At 54.6% G+C, this 19,122-nt stretch overlaps 9 protein-coding genes across 9 annotated transcripts; 4 read left to right on the forward strand and 5 right to left on the reverse strand.

Annotated features, from left to right (window-relative positions):
* Positions 1-69: 69 nt before the first annotated feature.
* PG994_011306 (uncharacterized protein) lies at positions 70-342 on the forward strand (the record flags this gene model as incomplete). Its single annotated transcript, XM_066862715.1, has 1 exon — positions 70-342. One exon carries the CDS (start codon positions 70-72, stop codon positions 340-342), a length of 273 nt encoding a protein of 90 aa, XP_066711825.1.
* Positions 343-869: 527 nt separating this feature from the next.
* PG994_011307 (uncharacterized protein) lies at positions 870-1,794 on the reverse strand (the record flags this gene model as incomplete). Its single annotated transcript, XM_066862716.1, has 3 exons — positions 870-1,198; positions 1,300-1,363; positions 1,411-1,794. 3 exons carry the CDS (start codon positions 1,792-1,794, stop codon positions 870-872), a joined length of 777 nt encoding a protein of 258 aa, XP_066711826.1.
* Positions 1,795-3,102: 1,308 nt separating this feature from the next.
* On the reverse strand, positions 3,103-6,669 carry PG994_011308 (uncharacterized protein; the record flags this gene model as incomplete). Its single annotated transcript, XM_066862717.1, has 5 exons — positions 3,103-4,132; positions 4,216-4,827; positions 4,876-5,150; positions 5,222-5,420; positions 5,474-6,669. The coding sequence occupies 5 exons, from the start codon at positions 6,667-6,669 to the stop codon at positions 3,103-3,105; spliced, it is 3,312 nt and encodes a 1,103-aa protein (XP_066711827.1).
* Positions 6,670-8,546: 1,877 nt separating this feature from the next.
* PG994_011309 (uncharacterized protein) lies at positions 8,547-9,679 on the forward strand (the record flags this gene model as incomplete). The annotated part of the gene is made up of 4 exons (XM_066862718.1): positions 8,547-8,560; positions 8,617-8,707; positions 8,800-9,011; positions 9,070-9,679. The coding sequence occupies 4 exons, from the start codon at positions 8,547-8,549 to the stop codon at positions 9,677-9,679; spliced, it is 927 nt and encodes a 308-aa protein (XP_066711828.1).
* Positions 9,680-10,428: 749 nt separating this feature from the next.
* Positions 10,429-11,657, forward strand: PG994_011310 (uncharacterized protein; the record flags this gene model as incomplete). Its single annotated transcript, XM_066862719.1, has 3 exons — positions 10,429-10,697; positions 10,763-11,468; positions 11,571-11,657. 3 exons carry the CDS (start codon positions 10,429-10,431, stop codon positions 11,655-11,657), a joined length of 1,062 nt encoding a protein of 353 aa, XP_066711829.1.
* A 117-nt stretch (positions 11,658-11,774) lies between these two features.
* On the reverse strand, positions 11,775-12,941 carry PG994_011311 (18S rRNA biogenesis protein RCL1; the record flags this gene model as incomplete). Its single annotated transcript, XM_066862720.1, has 1 exon — positions 11,775-12,941. The coding sequence occupies one exon, from the start codon at positions 12,939-12,941 to the stop codon at positions 11,775-11,777; it is 1,167 nt and encodes a 388-aa protein (XP_066711830.1).
* A 633-nt stretch (positions 12,942-13,574) lies between these two features.
* PG994_011312 (translocation protein) lies at positions 13,575-14,404 on the forward strand (the record flags this gene model as incomplete). Its single annotated transcript, XM_066862721.1, has 3 exons — positions 13,575-13,680; positions 13,750-14,045; positions 14,105-14,404. 3 exons carry the CDS (start codon positions 13,575-13,577, stop codon positions 14,402-14,404), a joined length of 702 nt encoding a protein of 233 aa, XP_066711831.1.
* A 343-nt stretch (positions 14,405-14,747) lies between these two features.
* On the reverse strand, positions 14,748-15,455 carry PG994_011313 (uncharacterized protein; the record flags this gene model as incomplete). The annotated part of the gene is made up of 1 exon (XM_066862722.1): positions 14,748-15,455. One exon carries the CDS (start codon positions 15,453-15,455, stop codon positions 14,748-14,750), a length of 708 nt encoding a protein of 235 aa, XP_066711832.1.
* A 995-nt stretch (positions 15,456-16,450) lies between these two features.
* Positions 16,451-18,892, reverse strand: PG994_011314 (origin recognition complex subunit; the record flags this gene model as incomplete). Its single annotated transcript, XM_066862723.1, has 6 exons — positions 16,451-17,581; positions 17,644-17,917; positions 17,972-18,111; positions 18,160-18,477; positions 18,564-18,785; positions 18,842-18,892. 6 exons carry the CDS (start codon positions 18,890-18,892, stop codon positions 16,451-16,453), a joined length of 2,136 nt encoding a protein of 711 aa, XP_066711833.1.
* Between the last annotated feature and the right edge of the window lie 230 nt (positions 18,893-19,122).

Genomic DNA, 19,122 nt, shown 5'->3' on the forward strand with positions numbered 1-19,122 from the left:
CCCACACAAGACCTACTCTACCACCAGCGGCCCGGTCCCTTAATCACTACAGAGCCCAACCCAACCACGATGCCAGAGCAACAGAACCTCTCAGCTCAAGGTGTGGCGCCTTCTCCCGACACCGCTTCCACCTTGTCAGACTCGTCCACCGTCTGGTCTCGCCATGCCGACGCCTCGGCCCCTTCCTCCTCACCCACCCCGAAAAAGCCTTGGGCGCAGAGGTTCCGCAATGCTCTAGCAGACTTCGGCAAGCCTCCTACAGCGACATTTGATAGCGAACATGGCATCAAGCCCAAGACGCCAGGCACTGTCGACACAATGAGCCGGCCACCCAGGATCTAAGTGGGTTGGGTTTGGGCAACGGGATCGGGCCATGGCCTTCACAGCCCAAGAGCAACAACTCCCCTCCCAGGCCGAGGGATGAGTGGGCCGTGTCCGTTGTATCGTCCAGAATCAGTTGGAAAAGACAGATATAAATACAACCAAATATACACAACCCTCACTATCATCTGCAAAGTATGCTCTTCAAAGGACACACACACATATATATCTGTACAAACCTGCCCAGCCAATCCATTGATGCTAGGGCTGCTCGGGACCACAGGGACTACCTCTCCAACTCATGTGTTTCGGATGTGCATCAACTTCGCCTCCTGCGAGTGATTAGAATACTCCAGTGAGCCCCTTATTCCGAGCCATATGCGAGGGCCGTCGAACCGCAGCTGCCAATATCACCAACTGCAGAGCCGCCCAGCGTTGTAGCAACGCTGCAACGCTACGCGGCCAAGGGTATCTAGTACCCAGCACAACTTAGGATGGCACCCAACAGGTTAGTCATCATAAGAGACTCGATTTTACCGGACTAACCACTATCTATCGCCCCCTTTTGGAGTGTTTTTGGCGAACTTCTCTTTCATGGAGACCCTCTTATTGCCCATGGACTTGATCTTATCAATCAAGGTTTTCCTCGCATCGAGCTCGTTGATCTCATCGCTGCCGCCGATGCTCTTGCCATTAACCATAATGTTGGGTACTGTCGACCTCCCCGTCATCTCCCCCAACTTGGCCTGCAGTTCTTTGCCCATCGGATGCTCATCCAGCTCGACAATGTAGGGGGCCGGGTCGATCGTGTATTTCTCGAGCAACACTCCTTTCGCCCGCTTCGAGTAGGGGCAATACGACTTGGAGAAAACGACCACTATAGCACGTCAGATGTTGACTGGTGGCCTGGGGAAGGGAAGGGCCGAGGAAGGGCAGAGGCCTCGATCACCATGGCAATCCATAGCTGCTCTAACATACCTGGGGACTTTTTGAGCATCTCGTTCAAGGTTGCCTCGACCTTGCTGGCCGGGTCCGACCCGTCCTTGTTATCGGCGGAAGCGTCCTTGTCCTTGAGCTTCCTGTTTTGACCGCCGGCTGAGCTTCCACCCCGACGACCTCACTGGGGGCGTCGGGTTTGAGGGGCGCTTTGGCGTTGGCCTGGTCCTTGGCCCTCTGCTCGGCGGCGCGAAGGCGCTCGGCCATCTCCTTGGCCTGCTGAACGTCATCCTCGCCCACGGAGCCGTCGCCGTCCTTGTCCTTGGCTTCGCTGACGGCGGTGGCGCCCTTGCCGTCCATGATGATCTGGGCGCCGCCGCTGCCTCGCTTGCGTTCCATGGCATTGACCGTCTTGCCATAGAAGTCCTGAAAGGCGCTGCTCTCGTCGGAGCCGAATTTGGATGTGAAGAAGAGGGTGGTGACGATGACGGCCATGCCGACCATAACCAGGAAGCGTACCCGGCGGGCAGAAGGCATCTTGGGCAACAAAGTCGGGCTGTGTCGCGTGGCGCGTCGATGCGATTGGATGTGGAAGGGGCGCGCAGGTCCTCTCGGGGGCTTGTCGTCGTCGTCGCCGACTTTCGCACAAAGGGTCAGGAGGGTCGGAAGCGTAGCTGGCACATGTGTCTGTATGTGTCGCAAGGGAATATTGTGAACGACGTATCACGCCATCGATTCCGAGCCGATTTCGTGTATGTCGAATGCGCTGTTGTCGACGGTAGACTGTGGCCAAGCGTGCTCAAGGTAGCTTGTAGCCGATGCGAAGGATCGGATCCGGATCCAGATTCCAGGGCGAGACAAAACTGGATGTGCAGGCCAAGATAGAGATGATTCCTTAGACAAGACAGAAGAGAGAAGGATGGAGAGAAGTAGTAACCCAAGTAGTTGCGTTGCGTTGCGTTATATGAGTAAAGCATGTAGAGATGTGTAGCAGATGTGGCGGGTGACCGACTGGCTAAGAAGTACTTAGGCAAGGGTGGGTGTGTGTCGGATCGGCCAAATGCAATACCTTAAAGGTGAAGTACGTACTTACTCATCCCTCCTTACAAACATCCATAACTTCCAATCCAATTGAAGTCTGTTTTCAGCCGGATGCTCTCGATGCCATTTCCCATGCTCTATGGCTTATTCATTCGAGCCTTCAATCAACCTAACCGCATGTCCATAACTTGTACTCGGTCGGAGCATGGACGACAGACATCAACCAGCCCCTCGCTCAGCACGTGAAAGGGGTTTGCATTATTAAGACAGTCCACATGCGTATATATTTTGAAATATATAGAAATATACATAATACATAGCTATACGTTAGTATAGTCTCTAGATATATGTATCCAGCCACTTCGCTAATAGTATACTAAGTAATACATGGTGTACTGATACAGAGACGCTAACGTCGTCCTCTTGCTCATCTAGACCACTTCCTTCTATTGACTCCTTAATTCCCTTTGCCACAAACTCCAGAACCCTAAATACTTTCAATGTATTGGACCCGTGATATATACGCCACCCCTGGTTCAAGTCGCCGCCGTCGCTTATCATATATATAATATGCCATCTGTGCATAGCACGAGGGGTAGGTAGGTAGACTCCTGAGCGTCGCCATAAACGGCACGCCGCGTAAATGAAGAAGAAGAAGAAAGATCAACCCGTACATGCCAGAGAAATCATGAAATCAGAATCCAAACGCCGCCCATGTCGAGACAGTGTGAGAGAGAGAAAGAGAACAGACAAAGATCATGGATGCTGCTAACAAAAGAATCCCATCGCCGCTTTTTATACCCTTCACCGGGGCATCCCTAGCGACGGTACTTCGACCTCGCTCAGGTCAGGCACACCTTCGTCCCGCCGGCGATCAATGAAGCTGTTGCACTCCGCCACCACCAAGCTCCATTCCGCCAGAGCCCGGCCCGAATACTTCGCCCCTCTCTCCAGATGGCTACCTGGTTTGGTGCCGTGCACGAATGCTTCCGTCAGAGGCGTCGTGGTGCGGCCTTGGTCCAGCGATGACTGATTGCTGCTGATGCGTTCGATGCTTGCACTTTGGCTACCCCGCCGATCCATCGTTCTCGACGACCGGGGGCTTGCCGACGTTTCCGACAATTCGGCGTTTTTCGCCGCCTCGATCAATCCGCTTTGCGCGCTGCCCGACACCGCTCGCGTTGGTGCAGGCCGGCCCGGCGATAGTACATGACAGCTGTTTCCTATGTCCGAGAACCCCAGCTGAGAGTGGGCTGGCAGTGGCAGGCGCGGCTGCGTCAAGATACGTTCCACCGGAGGCATCAGGTTCGGCCCGTTCCAGGAAAGAGTGAACTTGAAGACATATCGCAGGCTCTCGTAGATAGGCGAAGAACCTATACTATCCGTATCCGAAGCGGGAGGCGTCACCGGGTTGCTTGCTCCCTTCGGCGGGGGTGCTGGCTTGCGGGCCGTTGTGCCATCCCGTACTGGTGGCTCGGCACCTTCACCATTGCTGTTGTTCGACAAATGGAGGACTCTGCCTAGCAGGTTCCATTTCTTCTTGTAGGCTGCAGCGTCCGTATCTGGCGGGCTCACAAACTCGAGCGGGGACGGCGCTGTTGACGTACACTCCAGCGGGTTGAAGGACGTGGAGAACGAGTCGAACCCTACCATGAGCCCCGGCTGCGCTCCAGGGGCTTCAGTGCGGATGATCATGAACCGCTTGCCCGGAGCGGGTGTAGCGGGGGCAGTCGATGGCGCACTGTGATTTTTCTCTCCTTCGGCTGCATCACGAAGCCATTGGTAATGAGACCAAACAGTCCCAAGACGTGCGGCCGCGAGTTGGAACATCCGGCTATATACATTTGGTCAGTAAGGATTTTTTTAGATATAGTTTTTATCTCTCCATCAATTGACGGATACAGTGCATCAACGTACATATCCGAGTCATTCGCGCTGCCGTCATTGCGGCAGATGCGCCAGCAAAGCAGACGCATGTAGTATGCTCTCACCATCGGGCACCAGTTATTGAATAACTTGTTGAAAGTGTCTTCGGTCAGAAGCCAGCCCTGGCAAATGGCCTCCTTTTGAGCTTGCTCACTCGTAGCAACATCCCAGATAGAGAAGACCAGAGAGAGCACTCGAACTTCGGACATGGTGTGGTTCGAGTCAAGGATTTTCTGGCACGCCTCAAGCCAGAATGGCCAGTCTACGTATTCGAGAGACATGCGGCCCATGCCGAGGAAATCTCGGTATGCAGCCAATGACTCCTCGAGAAAGTCGCACAACGTGAAGCATGCGTTGTGGTCAAACTGGCATGTCCTCTTGGCTGCAGCCTTCATGAGCGCCATGAACGCCTCAGCAAACGAGTGCCGAGCACCTGGAAACGCCATCGAGCTCGTAGATAAGAAGTCCTTGAGAAGAGCAATAAGGCGGTTTTCATTCATGCCTCTGCTGATGTTGTTGTTGAGGTTCATGGGTAGTGCCATAGCCGATGCATCTGCTCCCTCGGAAAGCGGCAGTCCCATGGAAGCCTCGAGGCCTGCTTGCCTGTGTATCGTTGAGTCTAAGGTGGCTAGGAGCTGCGCGTTGACTAACACAAACGCAGGTGCGCGCCCCTTCTCCGCCAGCGGGAGGTCCGGAGGCATGAACTCCTCGGCGAGGATATAATAGTATTTGCAAAAAAGGAAGAACAGGTCGGTGTCGTGCCCCCTCCATCTCGATACCCATTGGCCATGCCAAGCGATCTTGGCAGCGGCCAGTGGCAGTTGCGCAGCTTGTCGTAAAGATTGGACCATCGCCCTCACAGATGACCAGCCGAGATTTTCTAGATTCGGCGGGAAGAGGGCTACGAGATCTTTACTTCTCCTTTGCTACGCCGGGGTAAGCGAAACTCGTCGGCAACGCGGCGGAGCACATCGGGAGTTAGAGTCCACAAACGCACGAGGACCTCGGCCACCCCAGGGGCAAAGAAGAACGCGTACGCGCAAGCTCTCCCCGCAAAGTTGACAAGGCTCAACGGCGCATGACGCTGGGACAGCTTATCCACAACTATGCCATTCTGAGTCACGAGATTGGTGACAAACATTGTGCGTACGTTGTGCTCGGCCGAATCGGCGAGAAAGTCGGAATCCGCCGTCGAGCTTCGTGAATGGTTGCCAGACTCGTCGCTGTGCGCGCGTTCCTTCCGCCCAACCGGCTCACGAGGGCTTCGATGTGCTCGGGGACGAATTGCGGTATACACTGACGCCATTCCGGGCGCATCATCAAGATGGTCGTCACTTCAAGGACAATAGGCCTATCGACACCCGCAACCGACTGGTTTGCCTTCCCGTCTAGCAAATCCAACAGCCCGATCCACCACTTATTCAAAATGCTGGCCCTAGGCTCCAATTCCTCGAAACGTAATGCATTGTTGGATGGGTGCAAGGCATATTTGCGCAGAAAGGGGAGGAGAGTGTTGCGCACTACACTGACTTTCATGTGCACAGATTTGGCCTGAAATCTGCCGTACTCTGCATCTAGCGCCTTGAAAGCCGACCATAGCGGATCTCGCGGTTGATGTGTTGTAGATGGACGCTGGAGCTCGTCAGGAACCGTAGTATTGCTGTTTTCTGATGCCGCATTGGAAGCGCGGGTGTTCGTGGCTGAGCTTGCTATAGATGAAGCGGTGCTATCTCCGTCGTTGACCGAAATTCCTCTGACCAGCAGGCTCTGCGGGCGCTGCTTCATCTTGGACAGGTAATTGCCTGATTTCCCCAGAGAGTCGCTCGACTTGTTGGCCTCCCGGTCCATGGTCGACATAGCTCGCTTGCGAAGGTATTTCGGGGATCTCGTAACCGGCTCATTATTGGGGGAGGGCTCACGACCCTGAGGCTTGTAAGATATGTAGTCCCTGGCCTCCTTGCTGGGAGAGGGAGAGGGCGATCGAGACGTGGAAATCCAACTGGTTGAGCGTTTTGCCAAGGAAGCAAATGATCCCGAAACCGACCTCGACTTGTCCGCCGCCTTCTGTTCTGCATGATGGGGCTCCAGGGGGCTTTGTGGGGGCCTCGAAGCCTTCTTTTCTTGTTCTTGTGAGAGGTCATGCTCGGACGGCGACTTGGAGCCTGGCATCCATGACTGGCGGCGGGATAAGAGCGACTTGCCTCTTGCTCTGCCCATCTTGTCTGGCTCAGAGGCAGGGAGACTCGTGTGGTTCGCATCGGTGCTAGCCGGGCGGTCAGGAACTGGGACGGAGAAGTTGGGGTCGAAATCGAAGTCGGGCAGGTCGAAGGAGGGAATGTCGAAGGCTGGGAGAGGCGAGAGATGCTTGGTCGTGGTGCTTGGCGATGGTTTTCGTGATGTCATATCAAGGTTTGAGTGAGACAGTCGCGGTCGCTCAGGCACCATGTCTGAGAAGGAATGCGAGCGGCGGAACGAATGTGTCGACTCAACGGCTGGGGGAGCCGTCACAAAGACAGTAGGCCCACTCATATCATGACTGATTTAATATGGAAAGGTGCAGATGGGTCTAAAGCTAACCTTGACTTGACCCGTGATAGATGGATGGATGAGCTGATTTTTCGGGTCAAGCACACACGCCTGCAGGCTGTTGACAAGTAGGTTGTCAACGGCAATGCTAACCTTCCATTGACTGCCAGGCGGGAAGGATGGGGCTGGGAGGGGTTTCGAGGTTTTCAGGATACCAGGAGCTTGCTTTCGACACCGGACCAAAATATTTAAGGAGCTCCTTTCATGCCGGGCTCGTGGGAAAGAAGAGATCACTGTTGTGACCAGGCTATTGATCCTCTTTCCTCAACCAACGGGAAGCAGACAAAGAAACACGAACGAGTGTAAGAGGCTCGAAAGCTCGGAACGACTTGTGGACAGGGAGAACAACAGAGGCGCGAGGCGCAGATGCCAGCACAAACTCAAGGGGGCAAAAAGGTGGTGGTGTTTCAAGTTACTAAGAATATCGATTGGGATCGGTTCGTGTGCTAAGATGACAACCTCGGAAATGACGCGCTAGGTTGAGATCGGAAAGAGTTAAGTTCCTACCTGCAGATACTGTAAATAGATGGATAGATCAATGTTAGACCGATCAATGGCCCTAGAGAGAGAGAGAGAAAACTCTTTCGATTCCGTCTACATGTTTGCCAACACCCTCTACCCAAAGCTGGTCTGGTCTGATGTGTCTACTTAACTACATTATGTACATCTTAATATAATATAATAGGGCGAGGGCCAAGTAAGGCGAGGAGACACAACAGAACAGAAACCCTCACTGAGCAGATGCCTGGGCTAGGACTGGTCTGGGTACGTTACAGACAGATAGGACAGTGGAGGGGAAATGCGTATCCACCCACCAACTCGTTGGTTCAGGACGGATTCGGCGGCGGACGCAATTAGTACATTAGCCCACCTCTGTTGTGCTTGTAGTATGTTCTTCCGAATGTTCTTCAGATTATCCCGACATGTAGATTCATTACCATCGCGCCTCCAGCAAGTCATTAAATTACGTAGGTAGACGTAGGCAAGGCCGTGTGGAAGCCAGTGCCGGACGCCGGACGAAGGATGGTGGATGGAATAGACCCTTGCACATCTGAAGAGAGACAGGCGTATCGCCAAGCCTTACCAGCTATTAGGGGCTATATGCCTGCCAAGGAAGGGACTGACTGCTTCGAAAACGTCACTGATGAGAGATCCTAGGTTAGGGTCATCAGTCTCTCTCTATACCTATGTACTTACTCAACCGTTTGCAGGGCCGAATGCCTGGGATGAGATGGAACATATGAGAAGATGCCCGCCTGTTCATGGGCGGGAATGACCACGGGCGTGGCTGGCGGCTGGTAGACAGACAACCTTGGAGTCTTCATGTTCGGTCCTCGAGTGTGGAATATCGTACATGAAAGTCTGGCCATTTTATGGATAGGCCAATCATGAGATCCAAAAGGTCCGAATAGAAAGTGTAATCGTGTGAGGTATGCATGTACGTACGGTGGTGGGTGGGTGGCCAGGTAGGTTCCATACCTATCTTTTCATTGGTATCAGGTATCTTGAAGCGTTCACTGGAATCATCAATCTGCTTATCACCCCGGTCGTCGGCTCGGCAGGAGCTCGATTACCCGCCGACTTAGCCCAGCAGAACAGTTGGTTTTTTGCCGTCTTACTCCGCTTAAATTTTCAGGATAGCTCCCCTCCAGTCCTTCGGTGCTGCGTGCGGACAAGAGACAAAACCAGCAAAGGACAACAATCTGGTATAGCCAACCTCCAACCATTCCATCGCAATGCTTCGCCAAGTGTGAGTCCGCCAGACCGCAACGACTCTTCGCAGACTTACTCACATGTGCATGATAGGAAACCGCGCAACGCGCGATCGAAGCGAGCCCTGGAGAAGCGAGCGCCCAAAGTCGTGGAAAACCCCAAGACTGCCCTTTTCCTGCGATATGTAAGTCTTCTACCCTACTCTACCGGTCTGCGACGCTTGTGGCACAATTGGACTCACAAGCAGTATAGACGACCTGCTCTGAAATTTGTCAGAATGCGCTCGGCGACCTTTATGCGCTCCGAACGCCACTGGCGAAGCGCTTCACCAAGAAGAACGACATTCACCCCTTCACAGATCCGGCCAGTCTAGAGTTCTTCTCGGAACGAAATGACTGCAGTATGTTCGTCTTTGCTTCGAGCTCCAAGAAGCGGCCTCATACTCTGACCTTGGGGAGGACCTTTGGCCACAAGATTCTTGACATGATGTACGTTTGGAGCTGTACCCCCCTTTCGTCCCACGGCTAACCCGTGTACCCATCTTAGTGAGCTCTCTCTTGAGCCTGAAACATACCGACAGATCTCGCAGTTCAAGACACGGAAACCTGCCATTGGCTTGCGGCCAATGCTGGTCTTCTCAGGTACCGCCTTCGACTCTCCGACGGCCAATGAGTACACCATGGCCAAGAGCATGCTCACCGAGCTGTTCACTGGAGACACCTCCGGAGACAAGATCGATGTCGAGGGCCTGCAGTATCTGATTAACATCTCTGCCGATGAGCCGGCCGGAGACGAGGTGAAGCCGGCCATCCACGTGCGCGTATACATGATTAGCACAAAACGGAGCGGGCACAAGGTTCCGCGCGTAGAGGTGGACGAGGTTGGACCCCGCATGGACTTCCGACCCGGCCGTGTCCAGGAACCGCAGGAGGACATGTGGAAAGAGGCGCTCAAGAAGCCCAAGGCCGGTGAGGAGAGGACCAAGAAGAATGTTTCGACCGACTTGATGGGCGACAAGCTGGGTAGAATCCATCTGGGTAGACAGGATTTGGGCGATCTGCAAACCAGAAAGATGAAGGGTCTCAAAAGGAGTCGCGACATGCAGGACGAGGATACTGCGATGGCCGAGGACGACACAGCGAAGAAGAGCAAATGATGCGCTTCAGAGTATACCTAGGTTGGGAACATGATGATGGCGTTCAGGCGTACGATACATTGAGAAGGTCTACATATGGAGCGAGTGACATGGGCATCATGCAACGACGTGCAGCTTTTGTATCTATAGAAAATCCCATGTCGTCCGCCGCGCTTCTCCGCGCAAAATGTATGCCTGAACAGAAAGCGTGCTACGTCTCGTGATTGTTCCAGAAGCTGTTGAGAGCTGCATATTTAGTTACTCGTCCTGGCGAATTTCCGCCGGGCCTGGTAAAGCGCATAAAAGGCCGGACATGAAGTACTTTGCGGACAGTCGGGTACCTACTTGGGGAGTGTGTTAAAACGGGTCGCTTAAATGCCCCTCACAGTAAGTACCCCGATTCCTATGGTGCTCATTTGCATCTACACTGGGCACTGTACGGGCTGGGGGTAGGCTAAAGTAGACGCCTAAGCCAACTCGGGGCTGGTACCAGGCTGCCAGGCTGCAGGGTGCTAGGGTGCTAGGGTGCTAGGTTAGGGTGCGTCAATCATCGACTTCAAACGGAATGTGAACAGGCTCAACGGGTGTGCTACGTACGTCCCAGACTTGCGCCTACCAAAACTCCTACTACTCAGTATATCCCCGTCCGTCCGCATCTGAGCACCTCCGCATCGCAGCTCACCATCCTTTGCGACAACACTCGTTCTGGGAGCAGCATGTGAGGTCACACTCACACCTAGCGGCTTTTCATCATCAAATGCGGTGGAGCTATGAACCATGATCCCTCCCCAATATCGCTGGCGGACTCTCACTCGACTTTGCCCCGTCGCCACGACGAGACTGCCGCCGCTCCCCCCGGCCTTGGCGACGACGGCGAGAGGCAAGACGATGCCGCTCCAGCAAATACCGGTGCACGGCGATCCTCGCTATCCAAGAAGGCAAAAGAAGGCCTCGCCAAGAAGCTGGCCTTCCTGACACACCTGCTCGGGTGCTTGGATACTCTCATCTACGCCGAGCTATGCACATTATACTACATGGAGTACGCCGCATCAGATTTCCCATGCCTTTGCCGAATGAAGCAGTCGCTAACTTGGCATGTGACAGGTGTTCGTTCTTCCGGCTGTTCCTTCGATGGCTGCCGCAATGGACCTATTTGACCCCCAAGCCCGAAAACATCGTATTTCTCCTTCCCAACTACCAGGCTAGCGCCATCGTCGGGCCAAACCTCCTCTGCATGCTCCTTCACATCGTGACCTCGTTGCCCCAGGCCAGCGAAGCATCGAGAGGCTATCTTCACGGCGGTGTTTTGGTCGACTTCGTGGGCCAAAGACCTCCAACCTCGAAATTTACATTGCTGCTGCTCGACGCAATACTCCTAGGCCTGCAATGCTTTATGCTGGCCGTTAATATGGAGAGGGACAAAGTGCGCAAGATCATAAAGCCTACGCGAAGCAGAGCGACCAGTGGGGGGAGGGCAGGGGTCAGCACGCGACCTACCTCGAACCAGGATCATGACGCCGAGGAGCGCGGCATTCATAGGGATGCGCCCGCAGCGGGCCAAACGGACGAGGTTACGACAGGGACATCGGCAATGGGCGATCTCGAGGGCTCTGCAGAAGTTACAGAAGCCGGGAGCATCATCACGTCTAGAGGCGCCGAAGCCCGACGGAACAGTGGCTATGAAGAGCTTGGCGATGTACTGAACTCAGGAAATGCCACCTTGGCGGATTTCCACGTGCGGGATGCCCTTCGGACGGCCTGGAGTGATCGCCTGAACACGCCAGAAAGTGGTGCCGCATTCGCATTGCAGGTTAGTACTAACTTTACATCTCGGTTGGTCCCTGGGTGCCAGCGAAGTGTCCCGCCATCATCTACCCCCTTGTCGTCCCAAGGCTAACCTGTCCTTGAGCAGAACGTGGGTTACAATGCTACTCTTGCAGCCTTGGCCGCGCAAAGAAACGCGAGACGGGCTACTACTCGAGCCACCCGTACAGGATAGTTGTAATAGTATCGCAATTAGCGTTCGATTCCTTGCCAAAAGGTCGCGGTGAATAATGTTTAGCTGTTTATGCTACCTTTCTTCCAACGTTGCCCACACCTGTCCCCTTCACCGAGACTATGATGTCACCCGTGTCATCGTCTTCCACATCCTCATCCCCCAACTACTTGCACCAAAGGTTTTGAGGTCTCTTGCCAGCTCGATGATCTCCTCGGTGCCAATGACGTCCCTACCTAGTCGCAGCCTACCGACATCCTCGGAGCCTATGGCCATCAGGGTCAAGACGGTGCTGGAGGCGGCGAAACTTGCACACCCACCTTTTTGTATTGTCTCGAGGAGTTGATAGGCACACCTCTTGCCAATATCTTCCGGTACCACACCACCCTCGGAGGGCGCGACGACGTCGGCAGAGTAGAATACGCCTGCGGCGCTCGATTCCGCGACCAAGCTCATGCCAAAGCCTATGCCGATCCTCCTCTTTCCTGCTGTTTTCTCTGTTCCTTGGGTGGAGGGCGCCTGGTCATACTGAGCGGCCACGTGAATATCGGAGACCAGCGGGTTTAAGACCTCCCTTGCCGAATGTATCATGCGGGCGTTGTTACTGGCCGAAACGCCGGTCGCGTAGGCCACGCCACGTATTCTCCGTATCCTACCAGGGCTGCGGTTGAGATGTAGCGTCTTGGGCAGGCGGACCTGACTAGCGAATCTAAGCTCGACAATACCAGCGCCTCCAACGCCCTTGTGGCCTGCGCATGACCGTTGCAGCACGCGCAGCTCGATGCGCATTGCCGGAATGCCGAAGAGATCGTAAAGAGGTAGAATGGCGGTTCGAAAGGAATCGATGGAGAGGTCGCCCGTCTCGGTAGCGGAGGTAATGACACCCGGCCCAGTGAAGCGCACGTTCATGTGGGACTTGGAGAAGGGGGCGAGCAGACATAGAGGGATGAGGAAGTAGGTTACGCCGCGAGTACAGTTTGGCGGCAGTTGGTGCCCGATGATGTTGCCTTCGCCGACGCCGAAGCCTGGGGCAGCACCGGTGATGAGGCCGGGTTGGTATGTTATGGCTGTACCGGTAATAGAAATCTGCATGGAGGAACCGTTGGTAACGGCCTCAAGGAGGCGTAGGAACGAGACCTCATGGGAGGCCAAACCGGGGTTGGTGGGCGAAGAGGACCGGATCTTGGATATGTGGACAGGACGGCCAGTGAGGGTGGACAAGACAAGACGTTGGGTGAAATGCCGGTGGCCTGTGAAGCGCAGAAACTCGGGTTTTCTCTCCGACATGGTGAATGTTGTGTTGGCCTGTCCGTCAGCGTAGGTGTGAAGCTTGCTAGAATTCGCACCCACCTTGCCTAAGCACCTAGACTCTCCGGCGTTGAATTCCAATGCTTCGCAACGGGCAGAATTCTTCAAAATTTAGGCGGTGTGAACGCGTTTACTTTTCAGGTTAGTGCGGGCGGTTCTCGGCTAGGTACCTCTGGCCGTCCTGGGCTGCGCTTGGAGGTACTTGGCCTGTTAGTGGGGTAGCCCAGGGCCTGGCGTGCCTGGCTCGAGCTGGCTCAGGCTGGTACTTACATGCCCGTACCCAGTCCGGTACCAACCCAGTAGCCAGTAAGCAACCTGCTAACCTTAGGTACATACCTACGCTCTGCTGCGTAAACGTTAGGTGGCTTTTGAAAAGTGTCAAGATCGCACTCAACTCAAGCCGTGCTTCGATTTATTTCTCGGACAGGCCCCAGTACCTAACAAGGGGGACACACCAAAAAACCACACAATCTTCTACCACGGCCGACCTTGACGTCGCATACCAACCCCCAACTGCCACACTCTTTTAATCCATACGTTCGTGGGACTTTGGCAGACGGAGAGGACTCGACTAACCAACCTTGCGACGCTTGCTGCACGCACTTCGGCACAATGTTCGATATAGATTGGTGGAGCCTGGCCCTGCCCTTTGGCTACATCTTCGTCCTCGGCAGCTCCTTATATGTATTCTCGACTATCTACAGAAAGCGCAAGGCTGGTACGTTCCATGCATCCTGGGCCCTGCTTCTTCTGCCACGGACCTGCTAACTCATCTCGCCTCGTATAGCCGAATCCGCCAACCTCGCCCCTTGGTTCCCCCCACATCTGCAGAAGGAAGTCTACTCGACCTTGCTGGAGCTGGATGCAGACAAGGACCGTAAGACCAAGGTCCCCAGAAGCGTCGTCCGCGCCGCTCTCCTCAGACGCGCCGTCGAAGATATTGCACGCATCATCCAAGTCCGTCAGGCCAAGCAGGCTTTGAACAATCTACTACAGAGGGGCAGCGTCGGCGAGGACCTGAACCAGCGCTTCCAGCGTGCCGAGAAGGAGATTGAGGAGGAGCTGAAGGATGTCGTCATGGAAGTCCGTTGAACCTACCCTTCACACATGCAAATGACCCCTTTCCACTAATCCATCTCTAGGCCAATGCACTCGCGCCCGGCTGGGGCCAGACCATCTTCCAGTCAGCAAACGAAATCGCCGCTAACACGGTGCTGCGGTCCCGACTGGACGACATCCAGAACAAGGCCGCGGCCGAGAAGGAGTGGTGGGAGAAGCGACGCGAGACGATTCAGAGCGACTTCATGAAGGAGCTGGAAGAGGAGCCGACAAAGGTGGCGCCAAGGCTAGCAGCGACGATGACGCCGTACTGGTCGACTCGGGCACCCCGGTCACCACACCAAGCAAGAAGAAGAAGGGCAAGAAATAAGACCGGCATGTAATCTGGAAATAATACCTTGGGCCGGTGCTTGCTATAGCAGGCCGCAACCGCTCTGCATCACATTGGCGTTCAGGCAGGGCATGCGGGATCCCCCACCATGGGGCGTTGCAATCGTGGTTCTCTACTCCATGGGTGCTTTCTTCTGTGGCTTGTTGCTGAATTTTAAGCATGAAAACAAAATCTTATTAAGTCAGGTAAAATGCCCGAATCAAATATAGATCCCACCTGCAAACGAGTGCCTGTGGGGGAAAACGAGGGCGTGGAAGTGAACAGGTATCTGTCTGTCAAATCTCCGTGCAATCTTTATACTCAACATGTACCCCCCCTTCCTTCCGGGACTCACACTACCAGGGCATTTTCCGCCTCCACATCTCTTCTTCGTCTCTCCACCTTGCCTGTCTGGCCTCCTCCATGAGCTGTTCTTCCGATTTGCTGTTTACCGGTGTCTCGCAGCCCCGTAGCCCGATAAACTTGCCGATCTTGCGCCGCTTCTCTTCGAGCGGCATGGATGGGCTCCACAAGACGGGGCACGGGTAGTGGCGGGTCCAGACGCAGGGCGTGCGCTGATGGTAGAAGGACGCCAGCGACTCGAGCTCGTGGTCCGTCAGAAGCCAGAAGTTCAACAGGGTCGTCGGGAACTGCGGGTGCACGTCCCCGGTTGTGAGCTGAACGAGGGGCGCGAGGGGGAGCGCCATCTGCCTCACTTTCTCCCGGAAGGCCGTGTTCTCGGCGGCGCGCCGTGACGTCAGGGTCGGCGGCGGCCGCGACGATGGTGCGGCGATGCCAGCGGTGGCATCCTGGCACCCGTGGATGCCCGTGCAGCGGTCGATCTGGGCCGCCAGGGGCGCTGGGGGTGATGGCGTCACATTAGATGCCGTGACGGGCGACATGGGCATCGCTTCGCTGTCCAGATCCAGATCCATCTCCAGATCGAACGAGGACATGGAGGAGGGCAGCGAAGATGTGGAGAACTGGCTCTCTGCTGGCGAATACGCCGTGGAGGGCGACGGGAAGTCTGTATCCATGGGACTTGAGTGTTGTGTGTTGTCCATGGCTATATCCGTCGGTGAGGTGGGATAGGACGGGGAGGGCGGAAGACGTGTGTGCTCAAAGGGCATTTTAGTTTGGCCGAAGGACCCAGAGGAGGGTGCCCAGGTGCCAAGTTCGCTGTTGGACCCTGCCAAATGCAACTGGCTGTGGTTCGGGGTGAGTTGGTATGAGTATGTGTGTGGTGTGATGTATTGTTCTTTGTTTGCAGGCCTGTGATTGGTCTGCCGTCCTTTTGTTGTAGAACTGCCGGATGCGGCAAGTGATGTATATTTGGTCTGCAGGGACCGAAACGAACGAGTGAATGAACGGATCAAGAAACAAAATATAACGTGCGTTCTATCGGTCAGTCAAATAAGGCGAAGATGTTGTGTGTTCCAATAGCCTTCTGGTAGAGTGGTCTAATGATGCTGTTTACCCGCTTGAAGGGGTCGACTGGGTCCGCCGAAGCCGCTCAGCAGTTGAATAGTAGTAGTATATAAAGACTGGAATCGGCTCGAGAGAGAGGGTGAGCTCCTGGTTATCCGAGAAATACTTCGCAGGCTTGGGCAAGACCGGGGAGGAACCAACTCGAAAACGCCGGGCGGGCAGAACATTCTTCTTGTACAGGCCCATTCTCATTGTTGTGCGCCTTGTTGAGCCTTGTTGCGCCTGTTTCGACTTTTCTTTCTATCTACTGTACATGTGAGATCAAACAACTCTTTATCGGGCTGAATCAAACGTGCCTCTCGAGCTTTGTTCAGACCCCGGTGTTTCTTTGTGCAGCTGGGGGGGCCGATCAAAGACCAGATCAGCCACTTGATGTGACTTGAAGAGTCATCAGAGGCCGGTTTGCTCCAAGCCTTTGTCTGTGCTTTCAGCAACAACAAGACCAATACAAGACCAGTACTCACCACCTCGACACGCACTTGGGGTTTCTGGATCCCGTTCCTTCCAGCCCATCTGAAGGGGGCTTTATCAACCGCTTGTAGACCCATAGTCCATCCGTGTCTTGGACTTCTTAGAGCCACGCAAGCTTGGCAATGTGGTCCACCTTCTTTCTACTAGGCTTCACAAAGCCCAAGACTCTCATTTCGGATAACGCACGATAGAACATGACGAGCGCCGTTCGCTCATCAAGGCCATCTGCCTCGTCCTCGCTGACGATGCCAAAGAAGGCCGTCCACAGGTCTGCAACGTTTATGAGGGACCCGGTCTCCAGATAGAGATGGTACAGTATGGCGGTCGCCGGAAGTGTTGGCATGATCTGATCTTTGGACGAGTTGCAGCAAGAACACGCCAGATAATCATGTGGCCGCAGCAGTGCCCGCTGAACGACCGATCGTGGCCGCGGCATGAAAACCTCCCGATATGGGGTTTTGAAATCGTACAGCCAGGCTTCATGCAGCCAAACATCCTCCGCACGCTCACACTTCAAGAGGGCCTCCACATGGGCAATGGCCTCTTCCACCAGCCTGGTATATGACTTGTCTTGTGGGGTAAGTGTGGCAGCATCATGGCTCAGTTGAACCTTTTGCGCAATGACCGTCGTCCGCATAATTTTGTTCTGTCCACTATATTCACTTCGCAACGTAGAACCGGCATCCTCGGCCTCCCGACAGAGCGTCTGGATTTCTGTGACGATACCGGATAGGAGCGTCACACTCGGGACACTCTCACCTTTACATCCTTGGAGCCCCATATTGCTGTCACCATCTTGGATGATGGCCACAATTTGGTTGAGAAGAGACATCATCTCGGCCGGGTCCATCCGTCTCATCGAGTTAACGAAGTCGGGCAGCTGATCTAGCCCGTCGACACCCTGGGAGAGTAGATCGACGTATAGCTGGGTGAACTTCGAGGCGTGCCCTTGATGGCACATCAGGATCTGGAGGGTTCGTAGAGAGCGACAGACCCAACTGCGCGATGATAGAAGCTGCATTTGGACTTGGCGATTGAGATAGTCGTCGTCGTCCAAAAGTGATTGGACATGGCTTACTGCCTTGCCATGCAGACTTGCCTCGACATGATTTCGGAACGAGCTCAGCGACCGGGCTACCTCGAGATGCTCTGCCTGGAGTGCGACTTGTGGCGCGTTGTCTGCCAGTAGGATGCTGAATGGGTTGGTGTAGAAGTGGCACATGTACGCATACTAAGACTTGTTAGGTCCAGGGCGGCTGTAGAAGGGCAGGACAGGGCTGGCGGTCAGCTTACCTTGAGAGAGCTCACAAAGACGGGTATACCAGCAGCCTGGTCGCGTTGCCGACTCAGGACCATCTGAAGGGATACGGGGCCTATGCGGAGCGGCGCATCAACGTGCGCGACGGCGGTTTTGAAGATCTTCTCCACGATGGTATCTGCTTGCTCCACGTCGAACTGGCGCCCATAAAGCAGCTGGCATGTTGATTTCAGCAGCCTTGCCTGGAACAGCTCGACGGAAGTTGCTACTCCAAACAAAAGCTTGAAGGGGATTCGATCAAGCCAAGAGCTAGATAATTGGTCAGTCCAAGGGCCATGCAGTGCGTGGTTAGGCTGAGCATACCTGAACAACAGGATCAGGTCTGTTAGGAGACCCGTCTCGAAGGCTTCACTATCCTGGAAAGCCACAATGACATGTGGCGAAGGGCGAAGGGCTAGATGGCTCCGAAGAGCTTCGAGGTCGTAATTCAGATAACGCTTCCCCTGTACGCAACATATTAGTATGCCGGGCGATGGCTAGGCGCCGGGTACGTGCACATACATCGTTATCGAGAGAGAGGTCTGTTCCTCCCCGGCATCCGAAGGGTTGGCTACGACCTCGAGAATGATCTTTCTCAGAGCAGCCTTGAGGTTGGAGGCGTCTCCCGAGCGTAGTAAGACGACCTTGGCTCCGGCTCGGGCCTGGAGGCTGCCGGAGAGCTGTTCAAACAGCAAACTTTGCGAAGCCATGTTGGCTCCCGTGATGATGAGGGCTGAAGGAATGCGGGAGTCGGTCATTTCGACGGTACATTCTTTGATAAAAGCAGTGACAGCCTCTAGAGTCGACTGATTTGTTTCTCGAAGCACGCCCTTGATGGAATCAGCTCATGAAAGGACGGCGGGAGGGAGTATCTTTGTATACACAAATGTGTGTATACCAGGAAGGCCAAACTAACATCAATCCTGTCCTGGACGCGAGACCAGGACTTGAGGAAGGCGTCCTGACGAAGCTGGAGGCACTCATTGCTCTCCAGGCCGTTGAGAAGAGGCTGGAAGTGGTGGGTATGTTTCTCCTTGGGCTTCTCCGACTGTGCGGCGTGCTTCTTGGAGATCCTCCCGCGCTTGGCTGGTCTGGCTGACACGGGTGCTTCCGGTGCAGGGTCAAAGATGTAGGCAGCCTAGGTTACGTGTTAGTGAAGATCCGATGCGTTCAGCAGCAAGGTGCTCGGTTTACTTGGTGTTCTTGGTCTCCCAGTACTTGGCCCAGGGTCTCGGTATCAGCCATGCTGGATTGTGAGTGTGTTTTTAAGTATGTACATGTAGTTGCTACGGATGTCTGTTTATGTACCTTATGTATGGCCTACCCAACTACCACAGGGGGGCCCATCCGCTAATCAATTGGGCGTCCCCTGCACGTAACCGTAACAGTGGCCTGAGGTATTGGAAGTACCGTGGTAACCTTGCAGTACCTTGGGTACCTAATGTAGAAGGTAAGCCCCGACTGTCATCCATTGA

The sequence above is a fragment of the Apiospora phragmitis genome (assembly GCF_038363925.1).
Source record: "Apiospora phragmitis strain CBS 135458 chromosome Unknown utg000010l:1.0-9815664.0:1.0-9183399.0, whole genome shotgun sequence".
In the NCBI taxonomy this organism is placed as follows: Eukaryota; Fungi; Ascomycota; class Sordariomycetes; order Amphisphaeriales; family Apiosporaceae; genus Apiospora; species Apiospora phragmitis.